At 48.9% G+C, this 12,296-nt stretch overlaps 1 protein-coding gene across 5 annotated transcripts in view; it reads right to left on the reverse strand.

Moving 5' to 3' along the window:
* ANKRD13B (ankyrin repeat domain 13B) overlaps positions 1–12,296 on the reverse strand; it is a 34,038-nt gene that overhangs the window by 20,082 nt on the left and 1,660 nt on the right. For 4 of the 5 annotated variants that reach the window (XR_014520077.1, XR_014520078.1, XR_014520079.1 and 1 more), the window contains exon 2: positions 3,972–4,110. Coding sequence is in view for 1 of the 5 variants with exons in the window: in XM_083479897.1 (XP_083336023.1) it covers positions 3,972–4,107 (136 nt within the window). In the remaining 4 variants the exon portion in view is untranslated. The remainder of the gene's footprint in view (positions 1–3,971; positions 4,111–12,296) is intronic. The other variant, XM_083479897.1, reaches the window with a different exon arrangement.

Consider the following 12,296-nt stretch of genomic DNA (forward strand, 5'->3'; position numbering starts at 1 on the left):
TTGATCATCTGGTTTGCCCTCCTTTGCCCACCTTGTCGATATCCTTCTTAAACTGAGGTGCCCAGAACTAGACACAGATGGGGTCTGACCAATATATATAAAGAATTTATCCCTGCAAGCTGAAGATAACAGACCTAACAAGGCGCCTGACAGCTGACATCATAATAAATCCGTTTGCCTTTGCTGGGGGGGGGCTGAGGTCCGAGATCCAATGTGGCCCTCCCCCCATCTGTCTGGCCCTTGCAAACTTTCTCTTGCAAACTTTTCCCTCGCAAACTCCACCCCTACTTGATTGCTTTTTGCTTGCCTGGAACAGGTCCTTGAATGATGGACCATTCCTCCATTCCCTTCCCAGATGAAGAAAATTCCAGCTTTCCCTGTACAGTAAAGGGAGCATTTACCTTTGCTGCCCCGCCCACTTTTGCCCCAGGCCCCGCCCACTGATGTGTGAATGTGGGAATTCCTGATGAAAGGAATTTCCTTGCTGTCCTTAAATTTATTCACCTCCCCGCCCCCGGGCAGGAAAAGAGCCACCCTGGAATCAGAGTGTCAGACTCAGGCCTGGGTTCAAATCCCTCCACTCAGCCATGAAACCCACTGCCTGTGACCTTGGGGGCTCTTCATTGCCCCTCAGCCCACCTCACAGGGCTGTTGTGAGGATTAAATGAGGAGGGAGAGACTGGTGCGCGTCACCTTGAACTTCATGGAGGCTATTGTGATGATTATGATATTAAAAAGAGTTAAGATAAGGTGCAGCAATAGAGAGAAGAGTAAAACACCAAGGAAAATGGGCTGGGAAATCAAAAAATAGAAAAGAAATATCTTTTTAAAATGCATTGCAATTTTATGTGTCTTTTTTGGAAATTTATTAAAAATATTATTATTTTTTAAAAGAATTCCTTCAATGCCAAACCTAGACAGCATCTTAAAAAGCAGAGACATCACCTTGCCAACAAAGGTCCGTATAGTAAAAGCTATGGTTTTCCCAGTAGTGATGTATGGAAGTGAGAGCTGGACCATAAAGAAGGCTGATCGCCAAAGAATGGATGCTTTTGAATTCTGGTGCTGGAGGAGACTCTTGAGAGTCCCACGGACTGCAAGAAGATCAAACCTCTCCATTCTGAAGGAAATCAGCCCTGAGTGCTCACTGGAAGGACAGATCCTGAAGCTGAGGCTCCAAGACTTTGGCCACCTCATGAGAAGAGAAGACTCCCTGGAAAAGACCCTGATGCTGGGAAAGATGGAGGGCACAAGGAGAAGGGGACGACAGAGGACGAGATGGTTGGACAGTGTTCTCGAAGCCACCAGCATGAGTTTGACCAAACTGCGGGAGGCAGTGGAAGACAGGAGTGCCCGGCATGCTCTGGTCCAGGGAGTCACAAAGAGGCGGACACGACTAAACGACTAAATAACAACAAAAAAATTCCTTGAAGGAAACAGTAAATAAATAAAGTAGACCACAAAGCAAAAAACTGAAAAGTGAAACTGGTCATAAGTGAAACCAACCAACCCGTTATTTAAAACAGAGAAACTGAGAATTAAAAACAGGTTGCCCATCAGCTGTGATGGAACTGGGCCGTCCAACAAGAGCAAAAGCTGGTTTGAAGAAATCTGGCTCTGCCTTCTTGTTTCAAGGCTTGTCGTTTCACAGAGTAGCGCAACTCCATCCAAGTGCGTTAATTTCATAATTGGCTCGGCATCCTGGAAGCCGAGCTGGAAGTGATTATAGGAGGCAAAATCTCTGGAAGGACATGCCCCATTTACCTGAGGACACCTCGGCGGTTTCGATGTTTCATATGGCAAATTCCCTAAATAATTTTTCAAAGCAGTTAAGGAACACTCCCACCCACATCAAGAAAACCACAGAATCGCGAGAGGTTGAAAGAAAACAAAGCCACGTAATAAATTTGTAAAAGCGACAAATCAAATATTTATTGCCGTAGGGCTGTAAAGAGATCAAAGCTTTCACCCGTCTAAAAGGCAAAGGCATTTTAATTAGGGCAGTAAATGGGCGCTGGTAGAGGAAGGCAGTGGCGCCGTCCCAGGCAAATTTACTCAGAAGTAAGCCCTGCTGCGTTCTATGGGACTTACTCCCAGCTAACTGCCTACGCCAGGGGTGGGGAACCATTTGCTCAAGGGCCTCATTCGCTTCTGGACAGCTTTTTGGGGGCCACACGACCACAGTGGGCGGGGCCAGAGGATCCAAGAGTGGGAGGGGCAACACATGCAAATGTTACCTTTATATAGGAGCCTGGCTTCTACACCTGCACACTCCTCTCTGGCCTCCATCCAGGCAAGGCAAGAGGCACGGACAGAGTTCAGGGAGACATTTTCAGGTGGGCAAAAGCACTCATGGAAGGTGTAAAGTAGAGCCAGTGAGAGGCGTGGTCTGGGGAGAGTCCCCAGGGCCAGACAGAGAGTCTGTGAGGGCCACATTTACACACACGCACACATCCAGCCCTCTGGTGTGTGGGATTTCAGTCTAATTCTCTAGTCCAAAGCATACTTACCATGGAGCCAGGGTGACCTAGTGGTTGGAATGTAGGGCTAGGACCTGGGAGAGACCAGAGTTCGAATCCCGCACTCAGCCACGAAGCTCACTGCCTCTCAGCCTCTAACCTACTTCGCAGGGATGTTGTGGGGGAAGAACCACGTAAACCACCTTGAGTTTCTTAAGAGAAGGTGGGAAACGTCAGCTGGCACAAAATTCAAAGGCCAGATTGCTCATGAAAACAAGATGGTTTGAGAACATAACGCCAATCCTGGACCGGCTGCACTGGCTGCCAATCAGTTTCCAGGCCCAGTTCAAAGTGCCAGTGCTGACCTATAAAGTCTTACATGGCTCAGGACCTCAACACGTCCAGGACCACCTCTCCCCTTACAAACAGACTGGGCTCTTGGCATCTGAGGCCCTTCTCTATGTCCCCCATCCCGGAGAGGCTCAAAGGGTGGGAACATGAGACCTGGCCTCAGCGGCGTAGCGTGGGTTATCAGCACCCGGGGCAAGGCAAGTAATTTGCGCCCCCTAACCCCTAACCTGCCGCCGCTGCCAGCTTCTTCTTGCTGCTGCCTGGTCTGGTCTGGTGTGGTTCTCTCCCGCGCTCAGCACTGCGCTGGGCGGCCGCTGCACTGTCCCTCCCCCAGATAGTCCCTCGCTCTGTCTCCGCACCGCACGCCTGGCACCCCCCCTCCACAGTGGGCGGCGACCCAGCGGCTCGGATCGGATTTGCACAGCCAGCACTGCAGTGAGAGAGAGTGAGTGAGCCAGGTAGGGGCAGAGAGCTGCAAGTGCGAGCGCCCCCCCCCGATGTTGCGCCCGGTGCGCCCGGCCCCCCCTGCACCCCCACGCTACGCCACTGCCTAGCCTTTTCTGTGGTGGCTCCCCAATTGCGGGATGCTCTCCCCAGAGAGGCTTGCCTGGCGCCATCATTACATATCTCTTATCCCAGGCCTATGGCCATTAAAAAATCTTATGGCCTGTAGGAGGGACTGCTAGGATGATTATTTTATTATTATGCTCTGTGTTATGTTTTTATTATTGTTTTTATTATTGTGCTGCGTAAATTATGTTCTTAACGTTGTACATCGCCCTGGAATAATCAGATAAAGGGTGATATATTGAAATGATAATAAGGATGATGATGCAATAAATAGATAAATAGCAAGATAGCGAGGAGGCTCCTTTGGACACTGTGGGGCTTACTTCTGAGTAAGCATATGCACAACTGTGGCTTGTGCACTGATCCAGCCAAACTAGAGCACTATATCAATGGGAAAGACTGAAGCACAAGCATTGCAATCAAGGGGGTGGTACTTCATTTTGGCCGGATCGGGCCCAACCCTTTCCTAGCCCCTTCCTTGGCCTGCTGCTGCCAGCCAGTGCAGATCAGGCTGGCCAAAACAAACTGGCAGCCTGCCCCTGCCCCCCACAACACTGATTTCAACTCCCAGGCGGAAGAGGTGAGACTCACCTGTCCAGCCGCTGCGGTTCTCCTTGCCCACGTCCGCCCCATGGCGCAGGAGGACTCGGGCACACTCTAGGTGCCCCAGGGTGGTGGCCAGGTGCAAGGGGGTGCGCCCTCGGGGGTCCAGCTGTTCGATATCCACCTGCTGGGAGAAAGGAAGGATGAGGTCAGCATCCTTGGGGCAGAGAGGACCCTTCGCTTTTTCTCGGTTCGTCTCTTCCTCGGTGCCCTGTGGAATCGACAGCTTGCAAAAAATAACACCTTTCTGGACAGACACACTGAATATTACACAAGCATGTTGTCAGCTACTCCCGCACAATTTGGAGGAACTAGGCAAGAATGTCCACTTTCACGCTTGCTTTTCAATATTTGCATGGAAACCTTGGTTTGCGCTATGAGACAACAGAGGGAGATCGACAGATCAGTGCATAATTCAGTTGGATATAAACTGCTTTTATTTACAGATGATATTCTTCTGTTTATTCCTCATATTACTATTCCCACGTTGATGCAAATGACAGGTGCCTTTACTAAAATATCAGGATAATCCATTACATAACTGGTCCAGGGTGGAAGGAGAACTAATTGATGCCAATCTGGTGAAAATTTGTTCACCCATCCATTTAAAGAGTATCAGTTCTGCATTTGTTCAGAATCCATTTAGGTATGTCTATATCAAAGGGTCTATACCAAAAGGTCATCACCTTGCTGACAAAGGTCCGTATAGTTAAAGCTATGGTTTTCCCAGTAGTGATGTATGGAAGTGAGAGCTGGACCATAAAGAAGGCTGATCGCTGAAGAATGGATGCTTTTGAATTCTGGTGCTGGAGGAGACTCTTGAGAGTCCCATGGACTGCAAGAAGATGAAACCTCTCCATTCTGAAGGAAATCAGCCCTGAGTGCTCACTGGAGATTTCTATGGGGTTCCTCAACTGACAATATATTTACAGAAAATGCAATTAAAACTTAATGATGGAAGGTTTGCTATTCCGAATATGGAGCCATATCATCATGCTTACTTATTGGCAAATATTAAATACTGGAAACCAACAACTGGTGTTAATTTTCTGATTGGAGCAACTTTGGAATGCACGTATATAATAACACCTTTAGTTTGATGGACAGTATTAGGATCAAAATATGTTAGAACTCATGAATCTCTGGAAACAATTATGCCAGTTAGAAAGTTGTGGAATGCAATGTCTAGTAAAAATAGATTGGACACCTTTTCCCATGCTAAAATTGACTTTGTGGGGAAACCCAACTTTAAAATTGGGGGAAAGATGGTGATATGGAAAAATCGGATGGAAGGCATATTGACTTTGGACCAACTGATAGATGATAAAATTTTAACATACATTGTCTTAAGAGATAAATAATCTATTGGCTGTAACCCAACAGCTTATTTACATTTGCTAACAACCTTGTTTGGACCAGCAGAATTTACAACGTCTGAGACAACGGAAATGTGTCTTCTTAAATGCCTGCATAAACCTAGCGAAATACAAGCTTTCAGAATCTCTAGTGGCAGAGGGTTCCACAGGACTAGGCCAATGGCAGCAAAGGCTCAGTTTCTTGATGCTGTCAAAAGAACTTGCCAACTTGGGGAATGACTTACAATTTTCCTGCGCGTGATCTCAGTGATATCACTGAGGTTCACAAGGTACCTTGAAGCTAAGTTGCTCAGGGATTTGTAAATTAATACAAAGACCTTGAGCCTGGCTTGGTAGTAGATGGACAACAGCCAATGGTGCGAGGCTCCTGAGAGCCAAGCTGCCTCTCTCAGGGTTCGAATCCTGCCAGGGCAGGTGTCGGATACGGTTCCCTCGAGGGGGGATCTGCAAAGAGGCGGCGACAATCTCTCCTCCGGGACTTGTGTGTGTTAATTGCAAATAATGGAAGCTTGCTAGCATTCCAGGCTGCAGCGTAAAGGAAAACAGTTTGCCAAGTTTCGGGGGCGGGCTTTCCAAGAGACAGTTGCCAAGGGCCAGACCCCTGCCATCCATCCCAGCCCGTTTGTTCTGTGTCGTGACACAGCTTTGACGGCTGCCTTCTTGCCTGCATCGGATCTGCCCTCTTTTGAGAGCTGCCCCCGGAAAGGATGCTGGGTGATGCAAGGCAGAGGATAAATTTTGCAGAAAACAAATGATTCTTTTCTCCACCTCCCCACACCCTGCCGTGCCACAGAGGGGGGCCGGAAGAGCTGTGCTTTATTTGCATTTTTCCAGGTACCAGGAAGCAACTATACAAATCTGCGGACTGAGGATTGTGTGATGTTTGCATCAGCTGAGTCACTCGGCCACCGTGTACAGTGGTGCCCCGCAAGACGAATGCCTCGCAAGACGGAAAACTCACTAGACGAAAGAGTTTTCCGTTTTGGAGGTGCTTCGCAAAACGAATCTCCTATGGGCTTGCTTCACAAGACGACAATGTCTTGCGAGTTCCTGCTGTTTCCCCCCCCTCCCCCCCTTTTTCTAAGCTGCTAAGCGGCTTATCAGCTGATCCGATCAGCAGATAAGCCGCTAAAAGCCTCTAATAGCGCTAATAGCGCTAATCCGCTAATCCTTCAATGGGCTTGCTTCGCAAGACGAAAAAAACTGCTAGATGAAGAGAATCGCAGAACGGATTCTTTTCGTCTTGCAAGGCACCACTGTACCTGTTTACTCAGAAGTCAGCCTCACTCTGCTCAAAGGGGCTGACTCCCCAACAATATAATTATTATTGTTGTTGTTGTTGTTGTTAGTCGTTTAGTCATGTCCTCCGGAACGAATTAAGTTCTTAACCCGAAGTACCACTGTATATAGGATGCGGGCGGTGCTGTGGTCTAAACCACAGAGCCTAGGGCTTGCCGATCAGAAGGTCGGCGGTTTGAATCCCCGTGACGGGGTGAGCGCCCGTTGCTCGGTCCCTGCTCCTGCCAACCTAGCAGCTCGAAAGCACGTCAAAGTGCAAGTAGATAAATAGTACCGCTCCGGCGGGAAGGTAAACGGCATTTCTGTGTGCTACTCTGGTTCGCCAGAAGCGGCTTAGTCATGCTGGTCACATGACCTGGAAAAACTGACTGAGGACAAACGCCAGCTCCCTCGGCCTGTAAAGCGAGATGAGCGGCACAACCCCAGAGTCGGTCACGACTGGACCTCATGGTCAGGGGTCCCTTTACCTTTACAGTATCCTTTGGGAGACGAGGCAACCGGAATATGTACACTAGGGTTGCCATATTTCAAACAGTGAAAATCCGGGCAGAAAAGTTGTTGAGCTATTTATTTATTTATTTTGCACACACACGCAAAATCTGCTTTGGAGCTATTTTTTAGGGGGAAATGGCAAAAAAAGGCACCGCTGACACGGGCTGCCATACGTCCAGATTTTCCTGGACATTTTCCCAATTTTCGCCCGGACACTGCTGCAGACTGCAGTATTCCGAATATGTCCAGGAACATCCAAACGTATGGCAGCCCTACTTGTACACAATAGCCCGATACAGTGGGGGGGGGGTGTCTTTCCTGGCTTGAAAGCAGAGCTCAGCCCTGACTCCCACACCCCAATATCCACTCCCCAGGGTGTGACTTCACAAGTCCTTGGCTTCCTTTGCCTCACCTGCAACACACCTCTTCCCTCCCGTCTGTCCCAGAAGCTGAAATAATCCCTGGTGCCATCTTCCACTCCCACCAGCCACTGCTGGAAGATCTGTTGTTTCCCTTTAATTACAAACCTTTTTCATTAAAGTAATTAAAAGAGCATGGCACTGAGAGAGAATCTCCCTCTCAAGTTTCAATTAACTCTCCTTGCTCCTTAGACAAAACGAAATTGTGCGCCTTGATTGATTTGTCCTCTCGGAAAGAGTGTAGCGAGGGGTGGGCACTCTGTACATGCTCAGAAGCTTTCGCCTTCTGGCAGGGCTGCTTCCCAGAGTCCAGCGTTGGGTCCCACCAATGGGAAGAGCCATCCTTCCTAGACCTTAAACATCACTTGGTCTCAAGTCTTAGGAGCAAGTCAAACCAGAACTCTGAAATATTCCTCCCAAGTTACTAGCCCCTTTGATCTGGAAAATACTTTTTCCCTCCCACACTAAGATACGTGGGATCTTAGATGGCTAACTTTAATGGGGGACATCATAGGGTGGGGTCAGTTTGTTTGGAATAATAATTCTGGTTCCCCCAGGCAGCTCTTCGGTGAATCCATTTCTAAGATAAGGAAATTAATCAACCTGATCTCAGCTCTATTTGCATTTATGCAAATTTGGAATCATCCTCTACAGATAACAGACAGTGGCCTTAAAATAACGAACAGCAAAAAGGGGAGGGAGGAGGCAGCATGAATCAATAAGTGTTCTGAGAAGCAGGAAAAGTGAACCTGGGGCTTAGGAACCATTTGCCAGGCAAATCAGAAAAAATTCTGGTGTGAAAAGTAATCAGGAAAAAGAGGAAGAGGAGGAAGAAGAAGAAGTTCAGCAAACAGAGCATAGTTTCCACTAAGTCTCTGAGTCTGTGCAGAGTGCATTCCTCACCCAAGGCATTAACTAAGGTCAGTCCACTTCCATGTATCTCACAATACAAGAACATTGTGGGGTGGGGTGGGGGACCCAGTAAAATTGGCAGTTAGTCAACAGCAGAATTTTGGGGGGGGTTAATTTATTCAGGAAAGCATGCTTAAAAAGACTTCGCAAGAAGTTGTGTCAACTGCTAGATTAAAGGGGGGGGGGAAGGGTGACATAAATTTATGGAGGAGCAGATCTCTATCCTTGGCTAAGTAGAGCCTCCATACCCAGAGCAAGTCTACCTGAGTACCAGACACAGAAGAACAAACAACAGGGGAATGCTTCTGCTTCTCCTGGGCACACTAGTGAGTTTTCCAGAAGGTCCCCAGCTGGTCTCTGATGGAAGGAGGCTGGATGAATGAACCACCCTTATAGAAAGGGCGAAACACAACTATTGTAAATAGCAGCCTCAAGGTGTATTTCAGATTCTTACTGGCCAGCACTGAATATTCGGACGCCCATCCTGGCCACCAAAGGGACGGCTTTCTTAGCAACTTGCGCCAACCCAAACTACAACTCCCACCAGCCTCAGTGTGCCCTGTGTTACTTTGAAATTCGGAGGGTAAGGCACAATGGGATGGAGGTGGGGGGAGAGAGAAGCCAAATTAAGAACATTGGCTGCCCCCCCCAGCACAGACAAGACACCTGACGCCTCTTGGAAGCCAAACAGGAACCCGAATGCCCCTGTACGGCCTCACCCATCCTCTCCTGCCCTAGATCTACCCCTGAGAGTCAATATCATAAACCCCAAAGCTCAGAGCGTGATCTTGTTTGTTTGCCGGCAGATCCCCAGCCACGCCTCACCGCTGATCATTGTTAAGGAAAAGGGGGAAATCCGGGTGTGGCAAACACATCTCACCCGGAATTGAGGAGGTCTGGCAAACAACTCCTGAGCTGTGCCCTTAGGCGTCTGAGATTCATGCACCAGGCCCTAGATTTCAGCAGCGATGGCTCATCCATCTGTCACAAATGGGGCAGTGCCCCACCAGGCCTTAGCAGGGTGGTCAAGTCAGGAGTATCCCGGACTCTGAGATTTTGGGGCCCTCACCTGAGACCTAGGGACGGCCCCAGGTGACTGTAACTTCCATCACAGAGTACGCTGAGGACAACGTAGTGTGTGCACACTCAGAGGATGACCTCCAAACCATCCTAAATATCTTCGCAGCTTACAGAATGCTTGGTCTACTGCTCAACAGCCAAAAAACCAAAGTGCTGCACCAACAAGTACAAAATAACCCCTCTGCAGTGCCGCAAATCCAACTCAATAGTGTAACCTTGGAAAGTGCTGATCACTTCTCCTACCTGGGCAGTTATCTTTCCACAAGGGCCGACATGGATGCCGAAATCCAGCATCGCCTGAGGTCTGCAAATGCAGCTTTCTCCCAATTGAAGCACACTGGGACATTCGCAGGGAAACCAAAATGCTTGTTTACAAAGCTATTTTACTATCAACATTACTGTATTCTTGTGAAACATGGACCACTTATAAACGCCATCTTCAACTCCTCAAAAGATTCCACCAACGGTGTCTCTGAAAATTTTTACACATCACTTGGGAAGACAGGCGAACAAATGTCAGTGTACTGGAAGACGCAAAGATCACCAGTGTTGAAGCAATGATTCTTCAACATCAGCTTCACTGGACTGGTCATGTTGTGCAGATGCCCAACTATCGTCTTCCAAAGCAACTACTCTATTCCCAACTTAAAAATGGTAAGCATAATGCTGCTGGTCAACAAAAGAGGTTTAAAGACGCTCTCAAGGCAATTTTTTTAAAAAATGTAGTATAAACAACGACAACTCGGAAACACTGGCCTGAGAGCGCTCCAATTGGAGTACAGCCTTTACCAAAGGTGTCATGGGCTTTGAAGACTCTTGGACTCAGGAAGCGAGGGAGAAACGTGCTAAGAGGAAGGCACACTTGGCAAATCCACACTGTGATCAACTCCCGCCCGGAAACCAATGTCCCCACTGCGGAAGGACGTGTGGGTCCAGAATTGGCCTCCACAGCCACTTACGGACTCATTGTTAAAACCGTGTTTATGGAAGACAATCTTACTCGGCTACGAGGGATCGCCAAAGAAGGCGGCCCTGGAAACGGAGGTTAAGTGGGAGAGGGGTTGGACAGACCTCACAAAATGTCTATTCTAGAATTTGCAGGCTGCTGCGCTGAAGCTGGCAAGATGCATGCACAATCTTCTTAATAAGTTGTTGTTGTTATTATCATATGCACGCTTGTCCACTTGGAGATTCAAGACCACCACCACCAGGAGGGTGGGATCAAGCAAACCTGGAAACTTTAGGTCAGACCTGAAGGTCTGCCAACACTACCCACTAACCTCAGTCCGCTGCCAGTCAGCCTCCACCTTATAGCCTTTTTGCTGCCTACCAGTTGCCAGAGCTGTCAGTTTCCTCAATTTCAGTATCGCGCCTTGTAGAAGTCAGCAAGGAGGAGGATAGGGCCTGTACGGACAGCTTCCTTCCAGGTGGTGTGTCCAGTGGAGGCTGGTTGTCTAGGGCGAATGGGGCACTGCCCTCCCAATCTCACTCCTCCCTCAGCCAGCCCCACACCTAACTGCATTCTTACTGCCTGCCAGTCTCTGGGGCTGCCAGCTTCCTCCTCAATCTGTGTTGTCCCTTGTAGAACTTAGTAGGGATGAAGAAGATGGGGTCAAAACTAGAATGTGTTGCCTCCTAATATCCTGGACCCCATCCTACAACATTCCATAAGACTGCAATCCTATATAAGTTAATGGGGGGGGGGGATTCCCATTATTTACAGGTAATTTTCTCCCGCAGCACTTGGATGTATCGTTGATATGATCTGGTTAACTGGAGATGAACGCAGCACACACATCCCTTAATACAAGGATGGCAAAGGTGAGGTTTCTTCGACACTAAGGGTCCAGCAGCCAGCCATTGCAACCTTCCCCGGCCTGGTGCCCTCCTACAACTCCCATCTGCCTTAGCGTCTCTCGGCTGTGCTGGCTGGGGCTGATGGCAGTTGTAGTACGAAACACATTGAGAGCACCAGGTTGGGAAAAGCTGAGCTGTTTTCTGTTGCCAGCTAAGCAGATGCCTTCGCTGTCCTTCGCTGTGGGCTTCCGGAAGCCCAGAGCTCTTCCCCAGCTCACTGCTTCCAAACTTTTCTGCAGCAGAGTATGCTTATGGGAGGAAGGAGTGGGACCACGACAGGGGCCTCCAAGGACTGTCAGACACAAGATGGAACAGAACACCTCTGGAGGAAGAGGTCTCTCCCCTTCCCCTAAAGCTGAGACCCCCCATCCTCCCACCCTGGGTCTCAGACCCTGCACTGAGCAAAGCACTGAACCTCCAGGAAGCCTTGCATCCGGTTCTCACAGGTATACTTCCTCTGATTGTGGAGGTTCCACCTCTGGATATTACAGGTACCAGCAGATGGAAGGTTTCCTTTCCTTGGAACTTGATCGCTCTCTAATGGATAGTCACACCTTGGTTGTCAAACGGAATCCGTTCCGGAAGTCCGTTCGACTTTCGAAAATGTTCGACAACCAAGTCACGGCTTCCAATTGGCTGCAGGAGCTTCCTGCACGCAATCAGAAGCTGCGGAAGGCGTTCAGCTTCCTAAAGCGGGAGTGGCTAACCTGTTAAGACTCTGGCTCCCATCAGCCCCATCCAGATCAACCAACGGTCAGGGATGATGGGAGTTGTAGTCCAAGACACACCTGGAGGGCCACAGGTTAGCCTAGGATGGAGGTGTTTGTGACAACCTCCGTGACAGCAAATCAGAGGCAACCCCAGCAGAATTGGGGCTC

The sequence above is a fragment of the Podarcis liolepis genome (assembly GCF_965112155.1).
Source record: "Podarcis liolepis genome assembly, chromosome: 16".
In the NCBI taxonomy this organism is placed as follows: Eukaryota; Metazoa; Chordata; class Lepidosauria; order Squamata; family Lacertidae; genus Podarcis; species Podarcis liolepis.